We start from the raw sequence: 21,348 nt of genomic DNA, 5'->3' as shown, positions 1-21,348 counted from the left end.
CTCACACTCTGCAGATGTGAAAATACTTACATGGACAAGTTAGGAGATGGAACCCCCCTATCATCAGCTAGGTTCCCAAGGTGGCTCAGCGTTGAAGTCGAACTGCTCTCTATACAGCACTTCTCCTAGGCCCTCTGGGTAGTTGTATACTTGGTCAGAAAGTTCGCCCTAAAGAAGAAAATAAAAATATGTAAGTCCAGTGGTAAAAAATGTTAGGTGGCGCTTCAAGAAGGTTAAATTGATGTAAAGATTAAGTGCGGGAAGAAGATCTAATAGTGTGAAACTACCCACAAGCCTTCTTCTACCCTCCAAATTCTAAGTTCTTCTTTGCTTAAGTGTAAAATCCTACTACATATCCAAAAGAAAAACATTTTGTGACTTAGCTAATACACTAAGTACACATGTGAAATAACTTTTGAGACCTGCCTTACGTATCCGACAAGTAACCTCTTAAGGTTTACCTCCTCCTCATTCCCAACCTAAGTCACTCTACTATCACTAGGAACAACATATGAATGTGAACGTGCTCGGCACGCTACAAAATGCTAAATAAGTTTTAGAAATGGTTTTTACCTATTATGATTTGACAGGATAGACTTATCACCTCTAACCTAAACAGCTACATCTATACTTCTATTTGTAACTCAGTGATTGCTACCTTAAAGTAATACAACCCGACAGTATCTGCTAGAAGACAGGTGGTAAGAAGGGAACCAGAAAAATAATGAAATTTAGGAATTAGAAGAATCTGAGATTTCAGAAGCACTCTAGACACATCTTAAGCATATCTCATCTCAACCAGGATAGAGGCACCCTTAGGGGAGGTAAAATGTTCTTTCAATCTACTAGGGGTATCCTGCTCACATGCTCAATGACACTTATGGACAATGAGGCAAAAATCCATACTAATATGCAACAGTGACTATATCATCACGTTAGATTCCAACCAAGTACTCCAAAACAAACGTTCCAATTCTTCCCAAACCAAGGTAATTTTAAAAGTAAATTAAAAGCCGACTCACGCTAGAGACAGAGACAGAGTTTACTCTTAACTGTTCTAAGGAATAGGATAATTATCCTGGCTGAGACATTTTCATCCACCCCCCCCACCCCGACCCGCTATAGATCAATAGCTATTTTGCTGCTTAATGCAACCCAGGAGCAGTACTGTGAAATGTTGAGAACATTACACTTCAGACATTCAAGAATGTTCTTCAGCAGGATCTCTAAAATATTTCCACCTAATGAAAAAGATACTAGTAGGAAATGAAGACTCTAAACTTTGAAAGGTACCCTTTAATATAAATAAAAGGGGTACAGGGCCATTTACATACAGGATGAACTGAATGTTCATCTGTACAGTCAAGATAAACCATAAGAGGAGGTTAAATAAAAATATGGAAGGTTTCCCTGGTGGCTCAGTGGTTGGGAGTCTGCCTACCAGCGCAGGGGACGTGAGTTCGGCCTGGGAAGATCCCACCTGCCGCAGAGCAACTAGGCCCGTGCACCGTAACTACTGAGCCTGCGCTCTAGAGCCCGCGAGCCACAACTACTGAGCCCGCCTGCCACAACTACTGAAGCCTGCACGCCTGGAGTCCGTGCTCCACAAGAAGAGAAGCCACCGCAATGAGAAGCCCGTGCGCAGCGACGACGACCCAACACAGCCAAAAATAAATAAATAAATAAATTTATAAAAAAATAAAGATATGGAAAAATAGAAGGTATAGGGAAAGATAAATTTTTCTCATTTAGAATGGTGTTTCTATCAGTTGGATCGTGTACAACACTGCAATCAAATTCCTTAACTGTTTGAAGAGAATGTCCGTTGCTACACTATCTTGGCAGACAGCACAGGGAAAACTAGAGTTAACCGAGTCAGCAGCTGGCCAATAAATCACCAAAAACCTCCCATCACTTTGACAGTAACTACCCAGAAACTTAGTATCCCCCAAACTATCAGTATTTCTCTGAACAACTTACATTGCCTTTACCAATGACTTTTCAAGTTGTGCTGGGTATTCTTTCCAAAAACCCCAAACCCTAGTCCAATCATGAGAAAAATATCAAACAAACCCAAATTGGGGACACTTTACTGGGTATCTGGCCAGTACTTCTCTAGACTGTCAAAGACATGAGAAACTGTCACAAATCAGAGATGACTGGGGAAGACATGACAACTAAATGTAGTGTGGTATCTTGGATTGGCCCCTAGACAGAAAGCACATTAAAAACTGGTGAAATCCAAAGAAAGTCTGGAGTTTAAGTGGCAGTAATGTATCAAAGTCAGTTTCTTAATTTTGACAAATGTACTATGGATACCTCTTATAATAAGGTAAACTAGGTGAGAAGTACAAAGTTACTCCACGTTATCTTTGTAACTTTTCCATAAATCTAAAATTATTCCAAAATAAAGTTGTTTAAAAAAAAATCAGGCAAGGTATTCATATAATGGACTACTACTCGGCAGTTAAAAGTAACAATTTACTGATGAATGGATGAATATCAAAAACATTCTGAGTTAAAGAAGCCTTTCACAAAATACAATGCATACATTATATATGCCTATGGAAGTTCTAAAATAGGTTTACATAATAACTAATCTATATGGTTAGTAAAAAGTCAGAACAGTGGTTGCCTCTGTGGGTAGTGAGGGATGGAGTTTGAAGGGGCAAAAGAGAATTTTCTGGGTTTGATGGCAATGTTCTCATCTTTGTTAAAGGTTTGGATTACACAGCTGTATTTCTGTCAAAACTCGTCAAATGATATACTTAAGATTTGTGCATTCTGCTGTTTTGTGAATTTTACCCTATTAAACTCTACTTAATGATATGTGCATACTGAAGTTGGAGGGGTGGTGAAGTGTTCTGGTGTCTCCAACTTACTTTGAAATACAAAGAAAAATAAGACTGATGAATGCACAGTGGAATGGCAAATAAAGGAAAATGTTAAGTGTTTACTGAACGTAGGTGAGGGTACAATTCTTTCATTCCCTCTGTATGTTTGACAATTTATAAGTTAAACCTGGGTGGCAGGAGGGACGGCACTGATTTATTACTTGATTCCAGCACCTCCCATATCACCTATAATCATCAGGAGCCTATCTTTCCTTCTAACTCTTCTGGGCTTATTTGCCTTCATAACCAGCATCTGTACTCTCCTATGGTTGCAAAAAAAATCAAAGGATTGTTAGAGCGTTGCCCTATAATCATTAGCTGTATTTCTGCCAGGCTCGTCCACATCAACCTTTCCTTGATCACACATCCTTAAGTGTTCTCCGGTTCCCATCCAAGCAGGGGGTTCAACGGTGGAAACCAGACGGGACACAAAACATCTTAATGTATCCACGAGGCAACCACAAAAGCCAGTTAAATCTGCTGAAACATCATGGGGCCGTAAACTGTGTTCCCGACCGTTTCAGGTCGCCGAACCAGCAGCTTAGCCTAAGAAACACACGTTCAGGATATACACTGGGGAAGGGTTAAAACAGCACCATTAACTGCCAAAACAGTGCTTGATAAGCCACCCAAGCCTACCGCTCTCCCTCTCTCTGCCCTGGAATCGTGGCGCGGCCGGGAAAACGAAGCCATGGTGACTAATCCTCGGGCTCCAGGAGGTGGCTGGGGTGAGTGAAGGCGACTCGGCCCAATCAGGAGCGCCGCAGGGGGCGGAGCAGCAGCCCCGAGGCTTCCAGAAGAGGCCAAAGGCCTCTCGCTCGCTACCTGACACCGGGGCTTCCCCGCCGCCTGGCCCCTTGCGGCGTCAACTTTCCTCCAGCAGAGGGGGGCCGCACTCCCCGCACCCTCGAGCACCCATCCTCCTCCGGCAGCTGTCACAGGAGGCCGGCGCCGGGCCCGCCCCGCTCCATTCATAACCTAAGGCCGCGGCGGTTGCAACCGGTCGCGCTCCCGCCAGGCTCCCGGAGGCTAAGGCGCGGCGCCGCTCAGGGTCGGGCGGCGGGACCAAGGCCCCTCAGGACTGCAACCAGTCCCCCTCCCCGGAAACAGCAATGCACCACGGGAGCGGGGTGGGGGCCGCACGCCGCCCGGAGGCGCCGCCGACCCCCGGCGGGGAGACCCCCGCGCGCGCCCCCACACACACGCCCCCTCGCCCCAACAGCAGCTGCTCGGGCTCGGCCCGGCGGCCAGCGGCCTCCCGCCGCCCCAGTCCGCCGCGCCACCGCCACCGCGGAAGCACCGGCAGCCGCCACACACGCCGCCATCCGCCATGTTCGAGGCGGCCGGCCGCGGGGCGCTGCGGGGACGCCGGCCGGGCGGCGGGGCCCAGCCGGAGGCACCCGGCAGCACCCCAAGGCCGCCCCGCGCCCCGGCCCCGGCCGCGCCCCTCGGGTCGGTACTCACGTGAGATAACGGCCCAAAGAGTCGGGTAAAGCGTCTTCTCTTTTTAGGCGGAATTTTTAAAGAGGGATGTGGTTACCTTGAGCAGAAATACCCAAGGCGGCCTGGGCCATAGGCTGCGGGGACGACGTGGGGGGAAAAGCGCGGCACCGACACCAGCTGGGCAGCAGTGGCGGCGGCGGCCGAAGGAGAGAAATAGAACAACAGCGCGGGCAGAAGAAGAAAGGCGAGGGCTGGGTGCGGAGAGGATTCAGCCTCGTCACACCGCAGAGCAGAGAGCGAGAAAGGATGAGAAGAGGCAGAGAAGGCAAAGAAACGAAACACTGCAACCGAGCGAAGAGCCAGAGAGTGTGAGAAGGCGGTGCTAGAAACGCCATTATTTATACAAAGGGGGCGGGGTCTAGTGACGTCGCAGCGGCAGGGTCGCCGCGGGAGCCGCGCGGAGCGGGGCTGCGGCCCGGAGAGAAGGGAGGGGGCGGAAGAGAAAGGGGTACGGCGCGGAGGGAGAGAAAGGGGGTGGGGCCGGGCGACCCCGTGATGCAGGTGCCGGTCGTCCGGTAGCTTCCTGCCCTCGGCAGCTTCCCCGCCCGTGGAAGACCGTCGCGCGGACGTGGGCGGGCGGGGGATAAGGGAGGTGGCTCCGGCAGAACGCTGCATCGCCCGCGCCCCTGCCGCCTGGGCGCCTTCGCTCACGCCCGAGGCGGGCCCGGGCGCTTTAGGAACTGGGCCGGGCGGCCGCAGCGCCGAGCGCAGTCCGGGGCCATGGGCTGCGCGACGCGAGCACTGCCTGGAAAGGGTGAAAGGGAGGTCCGTGCCAGCCACCCCGGAGACTCCCCCCCTCGAGAGCCTCCGCTTTGGAGGGCTCTGTAGGCTGCGCCTGGGGACTGCCCTCCCAGGGTGAAGCTCCAGTCCCCGCGGGATGCAGCGCTCCTTTTTGGAAGCGAGTTCCTGATGGCCAGGAAGGCTCGGCCCAGTGTTCGGGTGGTTGCAGAGGCTCGTGACCGCGTGGAAATGTCCCCGTGCTCGCACGTTGCAGTGTGGTGCAGTAGGAATTTTTTTTTTTTTAAGGAGTGGCATTTATGTCTTCCTTTTTCAAAGAGTTGGTGCAGTGAGACCCAGTCCTTATTAATGAAGGACCAGTGTCGGAGAGGGCATTACCGACGTTACAAGGGCACATTACTTTAACCCCCTACGTCTCGTTGCGCGGTCATTTGAATTTTACTACTCCATAACAAACTTATTTTTACTGGCGAACCTAGGACGACCTGCATGCCTTTTAGTTTATTCTCATCTTTTTAACATGTCTTCGCGCTACTCATCAGAAACCCTGAGTCCTCCCGTGCTATTGCCTTGCAACTGAGACTCAATATGTACTGACACACCCCTCCAAAATCTTTGACGTAAAGACCCAGACTTTTTTCCTCTGGTACTTGCCGACCGTCTGTTTACTTTGTGAGCTGCACTGTGGTTGATTACTAAATCATGAGATACGAAAGTAAGAGAGAGAACATTCCTGAGTAGAACGGTAGCAACGCTGAAATGTAGGCTCTGGGATGAAAGTATTAGGTAGAAATTAGGAGCTGTGGACTCTTTTCCTGTTTTCATATCTCCGTATTTCACTCTGCTGCCTCTTGATTTTCTCTTTCATTCCATAAAAATTCTTTTCGCTTCAGAACATTTATAAGCACAGCACTTTACTAGACCCCCTCCCTGGTGGAGGGAGGAGGGCTAGAAATGAATACCCCACTTGAAATCTTGCTTACAATCTAGCAGGGGAAATAAAACAACTACACAAAATAACTAAATTGTTGACAGATAGATAAAATGTTGCATGGAACCTAGTGGAAGTGGGAAATGATTGCAGCTAAGTGAGAGAAAGGCTGGTGGGGAAAGGTAGAGATAGATTTTGAGAGCAGACATTCCAGACATGGGAAATAAGTGATTTTGAGAGCAGATATTCCAGGCAAGGGAACTATGTGAGAGAAGGCACAGAAATGGGCCAGTTGAGAGAACTGTGAGTGACCTTTGTGACTCCAACTTAGGGCATCGTGTTGCAAATGAGATGGAAAAGGTGGGTTAGGGTGAGATGAAGAAGGGATCAGAGCTTGGACTTCATTCTGGAACCATTTAATCAGGGGCATGATATACTCAAAGATATTTTTAAAAGATTACTCTGGCATCAGTGGAATTGAAAACAGAAAATGTGGAAGAGGGAAACAGTGAAGGATACTCTTATAGCAGTTAAGAAGAGTACCAGGAGGTTCAGAATAGATGGGAGGGAAAAGTCAAAGAAAGTGTAGAGGTAATATTGAATGTCAAGGGAAAGAAGTTGTCAAATGATTTGGAGATATGAAACTAATCAACAGGGAGAATTCTGGGATCATGAACAGAGATAGAAATAGAATGACCTAGTTCGGAGGGAAGACTATGAGCCTTCCTTGAGCATAGTTTGAGCTGTTGATGAGATATCCGTGTAAAAATGGTGCAGGGCTTCCCTGGTGGCGCAGTGGTTGAGAGTCCGCCTGCCGATGTAGGGGACACGGGTTCGTGCCCCGGACCGGGAAGATCCCACATGCTGTGGAGCGGCTGGGCCCATGGGCCATGGCCGCTGGGCCTGCGCGTCCGGAGCCTGTGCACCGCGGCGGGAGAGGCCACGGCAGTGAGAGGGCCGCGTACCGCAAAAAAAAAAGGTCCAAAAGCCCCTGGAAATAGGGAGATCTGGAGCCCTTTTGGCTGTGAATTGAGGAGCCTCTCCTACAGACATGATAATTAAGGAAATGTTAAGGTCTACAGGAAAGGGGATATAAGCACAGGACTTAGAGAAATGCCAGAGAGAAGATAGGCCAGTAAAGAGGACCAGCCAGAGGAGTTGGAGGAGAATCACAGTAGTACGATGTCAAGCCATTCAAGGAAGGTGTTTCAAGATAGAACGAATGATCAGGATGTCATATCCCTGAAACGGCTGAAAAGGGGTTCTGATTTAGGAAAATGGCAAGTCATTGGTCAACTCCAAACTCAGGTTAAGAAGTCTGGATTTTTAACACAAAAACGTTTCAATCATGGGAGTGATTTGAATTTTAGAAAAGGGGAGAGTGTAGGGGTGAGAAGAAAAAGGACTATACATGTGTGGCAGGGAGAACACTTGGAAAGCTATTATAAGGATCCAGTAAGGAGAATGATAAGGGCCTGAAAACAAGTTATGTGTGACCTTTAACTGAATTTCAGTGGAGTGGGAGGCACAGACACATGGCAGAGGTTCCAGTGGGGAGCAGCTGAAGTGAAGTCAGTGAATGTCCACCCTTTCAACTGGATTAGACCCTAATCCAACATCATTTATACAATGAAGCAACCGAACAATTTATCATTCAAACTATGTGCCCTTACAATTAGTATTTGTGTATTCAAATCTAAATAATGCTAGCTTTTAATGAATACAATAGAGCCTTAAAAACTGTATTTCAATGAACTAGACAACATAGTATGTAACTTTAACAGAATGATAGCTGCCTAATGAGAACAGGATATTTAATTGTGTTTCGGGTTTGAGGTTTGGGTTTTTTTTGCCAAGTCAGGTTACACATACACAAAAACACAGGTTGTGCCAGAGAAAGTATTATCATTAAGTAGAGAGCCTTAAGATAAAATGATATAATACCATTCACACTTAGATCATACTGGTCTGTTGATTCAAAGTTGTTTGCCTTTGTGCCAGTAGATATAAAAGACTGAGTGAATTAGATTGTTGATAAAGACAAGTCACTCAAAAAACAATAGGTAAACCTAAAATTACTAGCCTGTAATAGAAATATCTTGTAGTCACATATATAAATGTGACAAAATAAAGAGTCCAGTGATAACTGAGAGTGAAAATCCTAATTTAATGGGAATATTTAAAGAGAGCTTAATAAGAATTTCTATTGCTAAGGTACATTCTTAGAGTACGCCTTATTATGTAGAAAAGCAAAATATATAGATTTCAAATAGTTAAAACATTCACACTTTAATATGTTATGATATTTCAGTTGTCTACCACATCTTTTTGTGCACTGATAATATTCGAAAAAGCTAACTTGCTTATCAAGAATCTGGTGCTATGTCTTTTACAGACAGGTAAAAATGAGTTATTACTCACTTGCTCTGTAAATTACTTTGCTGAGCACAGAGTTCAGATTATACACCATTCTCTCTTTGAACAGAATTGATATAAGGTGCTATCCTTTATTTGCTAAGAATCTGTTGTTATAATCTTTTAGTCGTAATTCCTTTACCTAGGTTGATTTTCACCTCAGATGAGGAATCACTTAATTTGGAAGGAGACTTTTTATTGTCATATTTAATTTCTTTTTCTCACAAGATGTAGGGATCAGGTCAGCAGGGGTTATGTGGCATTCCAGTCCAGGTGTCCTGCATCCCAGCACTGATTTGAAATCGCTCATGTCCATCACCCATATCTTTGTCCACAGGACAATTTGAACTATAGAATGGTATGCCTGGTAGGCAAAGGGTGAGAGAGCCCAGATACAAACCCAGTTTGAGGGAAAAGAATTTTTTTCTATTTTCATTGCAATTGTTGCGTATGTCATTAGATATGGGTCAGCATAACTCCCAAGTGATTTGGATGGTTTCTAAGATAAGCACGTCATAAGCAATACACTGACGTCTTTTATTACTTCAAGAAATAACAAATTACTCACTGTTAATTTAAGAAGACTGTTTTTGAAACCTCTGTAAAAGGGCAAAGCAATAATCCAGTTTTACAAATTAAATGTAACATACAAGTATTCCCTGGTGCTCCAGTGATTAGGACTCCAAGCTTCCACTGCAGGGGGCATGAGTTCGATCCCTGGTCAGGGAACTAAGATCCCACATGCCACACAGCTTGGCCAATAATTAAATAAATAAATAAACATTTTAAAAAGAAATGTAACATACATGACTAGAATAATCAATGGACGTGACCCATGAGTTTACTCCCTCATATCTTTCTCTAATCCTTGGAAGTTAGGAAATCCTTGGAAAATTAATCTCATTTTCACTTTGCTGTCAGGCATTATCTGATAAGTGTTTTGTTTGTTGGGTAGTACATAGCAAGATAAGCTTGTATCTCTCTGTCTCAAAACAACTTCCTGGCAGACATCCTAAACTTTTTGGTTCAGGGCATATAGAAGATCGGAGCTCTGAAATCTATTCTTGTCCAGTCTGAATTATGATTTACTCTATTTTTTAAAATAAATAACCTAGCCTAGGTGCTGTCACCTGAGCACCTAAATGATTATTAATAAGTAACTGCGGGCTACATTTTATTTAATGAGAATTTTTTGTTACTTTGTCATTTAACTTGAAGTTTTGCAAGTTCTTGGATAAACATTTATATCAATCTAAATTTGCTTTACCTAATACTAACTAAAAGGAGGAAAGACCATGCAGTAAAGACAATAAAAGATTAGTTCCTTCTTTACTTAAATAGGGAGAAGAAACATAAATGACTTGATTTCACAAAAGTAATATTTTTGGGTCATTCAACCGTCTGTAACAACAGTAGTCTGAGAATCTTCATTTCATCTAGGTCCTACTTGTCTAAATCACTTAATTCTAAGCCACCTCCATTGTTTTTATTTATTTATTTATTTATTTATTTTGGCCACGCAGCATGCAGGATACTAGTTCCCTGACCAGGGATCGAAACTGTGACCCTTGCAGTGGAAGCTCAGAGTCCTAACCAGTAGACCGCCAGGGAATTCCCCTCCATTGCTTTTAGAAAATGTACTCCTCATCCCTTTGGGAGAACATCTCCCCTGCCATACCCTGAGTTCTGCTAGGAACTGCTACCTTCTCAACCTTCTGCCTTGCTGGGACAAAGTAACCAGTTTAAGGGTTGACAACTTCCCACCCTCTCTTGGGGGCAGAGGCAGCTCAATAACGATTGGCATATATTTGATTCAGACCTTGGTTGGAGGGAGGAGGAATGGACGAGGGAATCATTTTTTCTCGAGGGAATCATTTTTTCTATGGCTCAAGTCATGACAGTATGAGCCAGGAGCCGCTGCCATAAGGGTCCCAGTAGAAAGCAATGTGAGAAAATGAAGCCACTGCTCATGATGAAGAAGGGATAGTCAGCATTCTAGCTGTCCCATTTTTCTTGCTCTTCAGTTATGCCAACAGAAAAATTTGTCTTTCCTAAGTTTTTAGTTCCAACTAGCTTTCTGTTACTTGCTACTAAGAATCAAAGCCTACACAAGAGAGTGAAAGGAAAAGACCTTCACTTAGGTTAAAAAAATCAATTGCACGGGAATTCCCGGGCGGTCTAGTGGTTAGTGCTTTCACTGCCATGGCCCTGGTTCAATCCCTGTTAGGGGAACTAAGACCCCACAAACCGTCTGACCAGCCAAAAAAAAAAAAAAAAAAAAAATCAATAGCACAAGTACAAGACAGGAGAGACCTATTGTTCATTAATTATCTAAATAGTACCTAGAGAAGGTAGTTGGCCACAAGCTTGCCATGAACTGATAAGGCATGTGTGGAATTGCTAAAAACCAAAACCAAAACCAAAAAAACTTGAATGCAATAATTTTGAACATTCAATAAATTAATGCATTAATAGAAGTACAGGTTAGAAGGGAAGTAGTGGTTTGGTTTACTGTTTTGGTCAGAAACCAACCAACAGGAAAAGTTAACATTTTGGGGGGAAATTTTTATTGTTGTAAATTTCTAGGTAGCACATTGTACAGGAGAATGAAAACGAGATAGTTTGGAGGAGGATAGCCATAAAGGTGAGGAGATCTAGAAACAACATATTATTAGGAGTGATAAAAATATTAGAGATAAATTGGGGAGAAAAAAACAGGGAAAATAAAAAAGAGGTAAAAGCAAAAGCTACGAGTTTTTATACACCAAGTGCCAGGCACTAATGCTAAAGCCCCTTATATTATTATTTAATTCTTCAGTAAGCTTGTCAGGTAGGTCTTACTATGCCCATTTTACAAATGAAAAAACAGAAGTACAGTGAGGTTATGTAACTCGCTCAAGGTCACCCAGCTAAAAAAGAAAAGGTCCAGATTCATGTCCAAAGATGTCTAATGCCCAAGACCCAGCTTCAAGCCCCTCAACTATATTGCCTCTTTGGATTCATCTATAGACTATGTCAAGCTCTACAAGTGGACAAGAGAAACTACAGTGTCAGTCCAGACAGCAGAGCTAGGACCAGTGGGTTTCCTTGGCTAGATGTGCTATCTCATTCCTCCCCTTGAGTTTCCACAAGGTTTGGTTTGTGCCTTTCTATAGCCCCTTTAATTTCTTGTCTTATGTTATTGTAATTATTGTCTGATCTTTGTGAAAAGTTCACGAAGCTTCTTTATGGCAAAGATTTTATTCTTATTTTTTTAATCTGATGGAACACTCAGCACAGTGCCTTGCACATAGACCTCTGATTACTTCCTAACAGCATAGTAACTGGCAGTGCCCTAGGATGTCTTGTGGAGCAGAAAGCTATCAATATCTTGTCACTGGACTCACTCAGAGATACAGAGGGGATTTCTGCCCTGGGACGATGTTGGAGAAGAGGGACCTCTTAGACACTTTCCTTACTTAGTCACAAAGTAAAGGTGAAACATATTCATTACTACTCATTAAATATTATTTTTTAAAAACCAGCAAAATTTAGCATTATTTTAACTTTAAATGTGATGATTGCATATTAACATGTGAAGTTCTATTTCTTTAAAATGCATTATTTACTCATACTAAAATTAGGATGCATTTTATCTGTGATTAGCTATTATTGATTCCTCCTCCTCCCCAAGGAAATCAATAGCCTACAGTAGGAAAAAAAAAAAGGAAAAAGAAAAAGCAAGAAAAGAAAATGCCTCTAATTTGAGAGAACTGAATAGTGCTCGTTTGTTTGTTTGTTTGTTTTAATTTTAAATGGTAGTCATAAAAATGGAGATAAGCTATCCAAGAAAAACTGGGGTGTTTTATGTTTACTTGTGTGCCTAATTACCAAGAAAAGAGTGTTTGCTTTTCAAAGAAAGTGAAGAAATAGAAAATGAGGGACACTATAATAGTATAACATTAAGAATGCTTTAAAAGAAAAAAGTCTCAGTCATTGTTCTTTGTACACAAAAACAATGGTGCTTAACAACATATTTGATTCCTAAGTCAAATTTCCAGCTGCCAGCAGCAGCCCCTGAGTGGGAGATGATTTAACACAGAGGGTCTGTGTTGTGGCATGCCTCTTACTTCCCAGGCACCGTACCCACTGGCAGCAGAGTTACATGACCATCAAGCACTGGGATCCAATATTTGGTTGCTAATACCACAGTAAAATGATGAACCAAACCTTTTAGTTGTTAGAGAACAATGGTCAGAAAATCAAAATCAATATTCTTCCAAATGTGATGAGCTGGCATTACTCAGGGCCTCCCGTCATTTCTTGTTATGCCTTCTGGTTGCTTAGATCTGGGGGAGTTAGATTAGACTGGGCCAAAGCCTGAGTGATCAGACAGCCCCAAAGAGTAATTCAGACTTACAGGGAAGAAATGGGACTACCCATTCTACAGTGATAGCCCTAGTCATGAGGAGAGAAGCCCTTAGAGAAGCTCCTTAATGTTCTGTCTTTTTTTTTTTTTTTTTTTTTTGGTGGTACGCGGGACTCTCACTGTTGTGGCCTCTCCCGTTGCGGAGCACAGGCTCCGGACGCGCAGGCTCAGCGGCCATGGCTCACGGGCCCAGCCGCTCCGCGGCATGTGGGATCTTCCCGGACCAGGGCACGAACTCGTGTCCCCTGCATCGGCAGGCGGACTCTCAACCACTGCGCCACCAGGGAAGCCCTGTTCTGTCATTTTTGACACTTTGGGAAACTGCCAAACCAGCTTACTTGAAGTTCAGCCATACTCATTATCCTACGCATCCAGAATACTGAATGTATGGGTGAGGAAAGCAAGAAGGTACTAGAATGTGTGTCAACTATGGGGGCCTACAAAGCTCACAGAATTAGTAAAATCAACAGTGAAAAATAAAACTAGAATTTCAGCTTTATCGTACTAGAGTAATAGCACTGAAAATGGGAGAATAGCCTTTGTGTTTTTCCTAAGTACATTCTAAATTGTAATCTTAAATTTCTGAATTATTTCATGCAAGTTTTTAGTTGATCAGTGTGCTCATAAAATATTTTTAGAAAACAGATGAAACTTAGGAGTGCTAATTTAGTAAAATGGGTTTCAAGATCTTGTAGATTGTGTTAAACTATTAGGATTTCTAAAGATATATTTGAAACCAAATGATAAAATCCTGTGAATCGCTCTATGTTTCACATTTTGATAAGATTGGAGACTTCTCAAATTAGGAAATATTTTCTTCATGCCTGCCATATTTCCACTCAACTTTAAAATCAGTTCCTAAGAACTCCACAGTCCAAATTATAATCGTTGGATAAACTTTTAACTTGGCCATCTTGTCTCCTGATAAACTCCTGTTTATCCGTTAAGAATCAGTGCAAGCGGGATTTCCCTGGTGGTCCAGTGGTTAAGAATCTGCCTTCCAATGCAGGGGACTCGGGTTCCATCCCTGGTCAGGGAACTAAGATCCCACGTGCCACAGGTCTACTGAGCCCACGCACCGCAACTACAGAGCCCACCCGCTCTGGAGCCCACGCACCGAAAGGAAAGATCCCACGTGAGGCAATTAAGACCAACATAGCCAAAAAAAAAAAAAGAATCAGTGCAAGCATAATTTCCCTCTAAGTAAAATTGCCTTCTTTGTGGCCCACCTGTGCCTGTGCCCACCTCAGTGGATTCAATATTTATTAAATTGCCAATTTAAGTGAACTAGCTACAAAAGTAATGAGTATGAGTGTCTAAGAATATAACTGTTAGATATTATGGCAGGCAGTTGCTAAAATGGCCTCCAATAATCCTGCCCCCTAGTATTCACACCCTTATGTAACCCTTTCCCCTTGACTTGTTTCTAATGAATAGAATTTGGCAAAAGTGATGAGATGTTACCTCTGCGATTTGGTTGTATGAGACCAGGCCCTCTCTCATTCACTCACTTTCAGAGAGAAGACAGCTGCCATGTTCTAAGTGCCCTTATGGAGAAGCTTACATGGTTAGATACCAATGTCTCCAGCCAACAGCCAGGGAGCGGAGGCTGCTTCCAAGCTCACTCAAAGCTTGGAAGCAAATTCCCCAACCACACCACACCCCGACTCTGGAAAGCCTTGATATGACTGCAGTTTGAGACCCAGAGAAGGTCAATAAATTGTCAAGTTCCTATAGCTAACAAATAGCAAAGCCAAAATTCCTGTCTCTTTTCTGCCTCTTGATTCAATTCTCTGCTGTCTCCTCCTATGGCTTTTCTCCTCTTCTCACTGTTTCCTCTCCCTTGGATAATTCATCCATTCCTACCGTTATTTGACAAGACAATTCCTGTGACTCCAAAATGGATATCACTAGTTTTGATCTGTCGTTAAAGTACAGCTCTGAATGGCCAACTGCCTCTAGGACATCTCTTCTAGGATGTCCTGTGTTATCTCAAATTCAAGATTTCTTTATCTATATAACATGATACTTAGTTGTTCCACATGGTTAGATGCAAAGTCTCACTTAGCTGTAAGATTCAAATGAATCTAGGTCCCAAACTAAATTCATCACTGTCCACTCCTTCCCCCTAAACTGATCCTTCTCTTTCAGGTCTCCCCTGCCCATGCTTGATATAACTCTCAGCCAGGTTCAAATTTTTGAAAAATTTTAATCCCTTCTTTTCTTTATCTCTCCCACATATAAACCGAGTTCTGTTTGTTTTTATTTTGAAATTATCATTTTTTCTCCTCCCTAGTCCAATCCTATACCACATCATGTTTGGATAGTTGCAAAATCTGTGGCAAGCCCAATTTTTCCTGCCCCAATCCACTTAGCATGGATGTTTCTCATACTAATCTTCCTTAAATGCTGTTTTACCAGTGGAATGTCCTTCCACTGGTAAAAACCCATAATGAAGCTTTGTTACTTACAAATCATATCTCTTTTTTTTAACATCTTTATTGGAGTATAATTGCTTTACAGTGGTGTGTTAGTTTCTGCTTTATAACAAAGTGAATCAGCTATACATATACACATATCCCCATATCCCCTCCCTCTTGTGTCTCCCTCCCACCCTCCCTACCCCACCCCTCTAGGTGGTCAAAAGTAGACTGCCTATTTTCTCTTCATTTGTTTGGTCTGGTGGGTTTTTACCTTCCTCCTTCATCTGCTGTGTGTTTCTCTGTCTTCTCATTTTCCTTAACTTACTGTGTTTGGGATCTCCTTTTCGCAGGCTGCAGGTTCGTAGTTCCCATTGTTTTTGGTGTCTACCCCCAGTGGCTAAAGCTGATTCAGTGGGTTGTGTAGGCTTCCTGGTGGAGGGGACTGGTGCCTGTGTTCTGGAGGATAAGGCTGGATCTTGTCTTTCTGGTGGGCAGTACCATGTCCGGTGGTGTGATTTGGGCTGTCGATGACCTTATTATGATTTTAGGCAGCCTCTCTGCTAATGGGTGGGGTTGTGTTCCTGTCTTGCTAGTTGTTTGGCATAGGGTGTCCAGCACTGTAGCTTGCTGGTTGTTGAGTGGAGCTGGGTCTTAGCGCTGAGATGGAGATCTATGGGAGAGCTTTCGCCATTTGATATTACATGGAGCCAGGAGGTCTCTGGTGGACCAATGTCCTGCACTCGGCTCTCCCACCTCAGAGGCTCAGGCCTGACACCCGGCCGGAGCACCAAGACCCTGTCAGCCACACGGCTGCCAGTGTTGGAGGGTCTCCTGCAGAGGCGGGGGGTGGCTGTGGCTCACTGTGGGGACAAGGACACTGGCAGCAGAAGTTCTGGGAAGTACTCCTTGGCGTGAAGCCTCCCAGAGTCCGCCCACAAATCATGTCTTGACTCCTCTGCTGGCTTATAAGGCTCTTCAGACCCCAGCCCCACCCTTGGGAGCCAGCCTTCTAAACCCCCATACAAACCTTCAGCTTCGGTTTGTCTGGTTTGCTCGTGGGCCCTCGAGTTATCCATGATTGTGTCTGCCTCAGGGACTTTGTACAGTTGTTTTATTGTCTACCCAAATTCTACTGTCCGAAGTCCCAGCTGAAGTCCAGTATCCTGTTTGAATCCCAGGAGGCCTGTCCCACTGTTATTTAACTTGACATCACAGGTCTTTCTGGGCCTTTAAGGCCACTGTGACTCACTGAACTACCCTATTCCCATTCCATATAAGTGCCAAAATGTGAATGCCTCTGGTCATCCATCTTATCCTGTACACTGGTCCCCAAACTGCCCTGTGCCTTCCCACACGCATTCCCCAGCTGCTCCTTTCCTTCTCACACTTTTCTCTGGAACCCCCATTTCATGGTGAACAAATCCTTCCACATCCCCAGTCTGTCTCCCATTCCTTGCCTTAACTGAAACCTGGCTATCATCTTGAATTGAGGGATGTTTACTCTAACAAGCCTCACATACTTCAGGGTTGGAAGGCAGGATTGGCCATTTCCCAGCTCCACAATATTACTGCCAGACCATTACTCTGAAAATAAATAGGAGATTAAGTCAGCTGGCCTGCCCACGCCCTATCCATGCCTGTATCATCTGACACCTTGCTGCCACTCCCACGACGATTAAAAAATAAGGCACTTAGGTCATTGTCCTCCTTTCCTAAAGTTCCTGTATTATAGCTTTAAAACAACTTTCATTTTTCTTTCTCCTTAAAAAGATACTATAGTAATAAAATTCCCCTATAATCTCAGCTATCCCCACCCCACTCCAGTGATGGCCACCATCCCTAACTGGAGATGTATCCTTCTGAAGTTGCAGTCTTGAATCTCCTTGTGAAGTCAGTGTCTTTGGAGATAAGGTTTGGGTCACCTTAGCCATTTTACTGCTCAACTCCAGGGGCCCTCACCTGCCCTAAACTATTCAGTATTGGGGTCTTCAATCCCAACATTCCTCCCTCTGATCGCAACCTCCTTTACCTTCCAGCAGCCTCATGCCATCCCCATACCTGCTCTTCAGGTAAAATTGCCCAATTTTTTTTTTTTTAAATCAAGCTGAAATTCACAAAATGTATAATTAACCATTTTAAAGTATAAATTCTGTGACATTTAGTGCATTCAAAATGCTGTGTAAATACTACCCAATCTGCAGATTCAAACGTGATTGCTATCAAAATCTCAATGGCTTTTTTTGCAGAAATAGAAAAACCCGTCCTAAAATTCAAATGGAATCTCAAGAGAAGAGCCAAAACAACCTTGAAAAAGAACAAAATCGGAAGACTCACACTTCTTAATTTCAAAACTTACTACAAAGGTGTAGTAATCAAAACAATATGGTACTGTCATAGGACAGACATATAGACCAATGGAAACTAATAGAGAGCCCAGAAATAAACCCTGAATATACGGTCAAACGCTTTTTAACAAAGGTGCTAAGACCGTTCAATGAGGAAAAGACAGTCTTTTTAACAAACAGTGCTGGGAAAACTGTATATCCACATGCAAAAGAATGAAGTTGGACCTTACTTTACATCATATATAAAAATCAGCTCAAGTTCTCTCTGCCAGCCGTTCAAGATGCCGAAGGGAAAGAAGGCCCAGGGGTAGAAGGTGGCCCCGGCCCCTGCTGCCGTGAAGAAGCAGCAGGCCAAGAAGGTGATCAATCTCCTGTTTGAAAAAAGGCCCAAGAATTTTGGCATTAGACAGGACATCCAGCCCAAAAGGGACCTCACCCACTTCGTCAAACGGCCCCGCTATATACAGCTGCAGTGGCAAATCCTCTATAAGCAGCTGAAAGTGCCTCCTGCTTTTAACCAATTCACCCAGGCCTTGGACCGCCAAACAGCTACTCACCTGCTTAAGCTGGCCCACAAGTACAGACCAGAGATGAAGCAAGAGAAGAAGCAGAGGTTGCTGGCCTGAGCTGAGAAGAAAGCTGAGGGCAAAGGGGATGTCCCCACCAAGAGGCCACCTGTCCTTCAAGCAGGGGTTAATACTGTCCCCACCTTGGTGGAGAACAAGAAGGCTCAGCTGGTGGTGATTGTACATGACATGGATCCCATTGAGCTGGTGGTCTTCCTGCCTGCCCTGTGCTGTAAGATGGGGGATCCCTACTGCATCATCAAGGGGATGGCCAGGCTGGGACATGTGGTCCACAGGAAGACCTGCACCACCATTGCCTTCACACAAGTCAACTCGGAAGACAAAAGGGCTCTGGCTAAGCTAGTGGAAGCCATCAGGACTGATTACAATGATGATATGACAACCTCTGCCTTCACTGGGGAAGCAACATCCTTGGTCCAAAATCAGGGGCTCACATTGCCAAGCTGGAAAAGGCAAAGGCCAAAGAGCTGCCTACCAAACTGGCCAGGTGAGTGTACACTATTGAGTTTTCTGTACATAAAAGTAATAAAAATTCTTTGGCCAAAAATAAACCCAAACAGGGCTTCCCTGGTGGCGCAGTGGTTGAGAGTCCGCCTGCCGATGCAGGGGACGAGGGTTCGTGCCCCGGTCCGGGAGGATCCCACATGCTGCGGAGCGGCTGGGCCCGTGAGCCGTGGCCGCTGAGCCTGCGCGTCTGGAGCCTGTGCTCCGCAATGGGAGAGGCCACAACAGTGAGAGGCCCACGTACCACAAAAAAAATAAATAAATAAAAAAATAAACCCAAACAAACAAAGAAAAATTAGCTCAAATGGGAATTCCCCAGAGGTCCAGTGGTTAGGACACAGTGCTTTCACTGCGGGGTCCCGGGTTCAACCCCTGGTCAGGGAACTAAGATCCTGCAAGCCACGTGGCACAGCCAAATAAAATAAAATAAAATAGTATATATGAGCTATGCATTATATGCACACACACAGAAACTGTAAACTTCTTGAGATTTGGAGCTGTATCTTGCCCCAGACATTTTTTCCCACAGGTCTGGTACACCACAGTCTTGTCCCAAAGGAAGTTTTCAATATATATTTTGAATTAAATGAATGAAGGAGAGAGAAAGAATACTCTGTTTAATTCTTCCATTACCACCAGCATTATTTTTCTAAAATTCAGAGGCAATCAGGCCATTTTTGGCTCCGAATTCTTGCATGACTTCCCTCCCAGTGCCTCCGGAGTCGAGTGTGGGCTCGTTACCTGGCAGGCAACCTCCTTCCCTCTGCTCTCTGCATCCTCTCCACCTCATCCTCACCACGGTACAACGGAGGGAATGGCTTTGGCCTTTGTGCACTTGGTAAAATAGGGGCAATAGACACCACCTCAAGGATTGCTGAAACGATTAAATGAGGTGACATCTGAAAATGTCCAGCATATACTTGAGACCAGTCAATTCGTGCTGGTTTCTTTTTCTCCCTCCTGCACCCTGCTCTTTAGCCACATTGTAGTTTTTGCTGTCTCACAGCACACACATAGTTTCCCTTTTCCAAGTTTTTGCTTATCCTTTTCCCACTGCTTCACATATGTCCTCCTGGTCACTCTATAAAAATTTAATGAACACTTCAAGATGTATCTCAAAGTGCATTTGCTCAGTGAAAGTTTTCTGACTCCCCCAGGAGATTTAAAATTGTCTGAGGGCTTCCCTGGTGGCACAGTGGTTAAGAGTCTGCCTGCCAATGTAGGCGATATCGGTTCAAGCCCTGGTCCGGGAGGATCTCACATGCCGCGGAGCAACTAAGCCTGTGCGCCACAACTACTGAGCCTGTGTGCCACAACTACTGAAGCCCGCGTGCCTAGAGCCCATGCTCTGCAACAAAAGAAGCCACGGCAATGAGAAGCCGGCGCACCTCAATGAAGAGTGGCCCCTGCTGCCGCAACTAGAGAAAGACCATGCACAGCAACGAAGACCCAACGCAGCCAGTAAATAAATAAATAAAATAAATTTATGTATTTAAAAAAAAGCTGTCTGGGAGGAAGAAAAGCTTACCTCTACCCTTCTAGGTTCTTCTGGCTGGTCTAAGAATGAAATTGATGTAAGACTGATGAACAGGAGAAAATCAAATTTTAATCTGTGCATATGGAAACCCTACATACATGAGAGGTTCAGAGACAGAAAGATAAAATGAGGCATATATGCCATCCTGAGCTAAGGAATGGGATCGGGGCCTGGAATTTCCAAGGACAGGAAGGCAATTTCAGAATAAGAAGAGCAGATGGCTGGGAATTAGATGTTTACTCTGCCATATAGATGGCGCTGCTTAGATAAAATTTATTTCTGGTAATAACTTTTTCTGGGAAAAACCCCCAATTTTAATTCTTCCAGGTAGTTAAGGGAGGGGCAGTAGTTTCTCTTGAGCCTACAGGGTCTCCATTGCCTTTAGCACAAAATAATCCACATGCCAAATTAGCACACCTTAGGGAGGCCTGTTCTTAACCCTTACAATCCTTTATAAAGCTTTCATGTAATTTTGTAAGTTTCTTAAAAGTTTTCTTTTTTTAAAAAATGTATTCATTTATTTATTTATTTTTGGCTGCATCGGGTCTGTGTTGCTGAGCACAGGCTTTCTCTAGTTGCAGCGAGCGGGGGCTACTCTTTGTTGAGGTGCGCAGGCTTCTCGTTGCAGTGGCTTCTCTTGTTGCCGAGCACGGGCTCTAGGCACGCAGGCTTCAGTAGTTGTGGAGCGTGGTCTCAGTAGTTGTGGCTCGTGGGCTCTAGAGCTCAGGCTCAGTAGCTGTGGCTCACGGGCTTAGTTGCTCCGCGGCATGTGGGATCTTCCCGGACCAGGGCTCGAAGCCCTGTCCCCTGCATTGGCAGGCAGATTCTTAACCACTGTGCCACCAGGGAAGCCCCAGTTTCTTAAAAGTTTTCTAAGAAACTTTCATAGAATTGTCTTGTATTATAATTATTTGTGAACATATCTTATGGGCATATATGTCTTATCTTCAGAGCCCAACACAATATTTATTAAATTGAATTGATTTTTTTTTTTTTTGGCTGTGCTTCAAGGCTTGTGGGATATTAGTTCCCTGACCAGGGATTGAGCCCTGGGCCCTCAGCA

At 44.4% G+C, this 21,348-nt stretch overlaps 2 protein-coding genes across 5 annotated transcripts in view; one reads left to right on the top strand and one right to left on the bottom strand.

The window, feature by feature from the left end:
• AZIN1 (antizyme inhibitor 1) overlaps positions 1 to 4,728 on the bottom strand; it is a 32,088-nt gene extending 27,360 nt beyond the window's left edge. For all 4 annotated transcript variants that reach the window (XM_089898840.1, XM_022584662.2, XM_022584661.3 and 1 more), the window contains exons 1-2: positions 4,359 to 4,728; positions 31 to 168 (exon numbers count right to left, since the gene is read on the bottom strand). The gene's annotated coding sequence lies outside the window, so the exon portion shown is untranslated. The remainder of the gene's footprint in view (positions 1 to 30; positions 169 to 4,358) is intronic.
• Positions 4,729 to 17,156: 12,428 nt separating this feature from the next.
• LOC111180283 (large ribosomal subunit protein eL8-like) lies at positions 17,157 to 19,294 on the top strand. Its single transcript, XM_089898841.1, is given in 2 exon segments — positions 17,157 to 18,614; positions 18,617 to 19,294. Coding segments are annotated over 2 exon segments (873 nt in total). The 5' UTR covers positions 17,157 to 17,860; the 3' UTR covers positions 18,736 to 19,294.
• Positions 19,295 to 21,348: the final 2,054 nt, after the last annotated feature.

This window comes from Delphinapterus leucas, chromosome 17 (assembly GCF_059928025.1).
Source record: "Delphinapterus leucas isolate spDelLeu-1000000601 "Yukka" chromosome 17, BTC_Dleu_Yukka2, whole genome shotgun sequence".
Lineage (NCBI taxonomy): Eukaryota > Metazoa > Chordata > Mammalia > Artiodactyla > Monodontidae > Delphinapterus > Delphinapterus leucas.
This window is presented reverse-complemented; position numbering and strand designations above follow the sequence as displayed.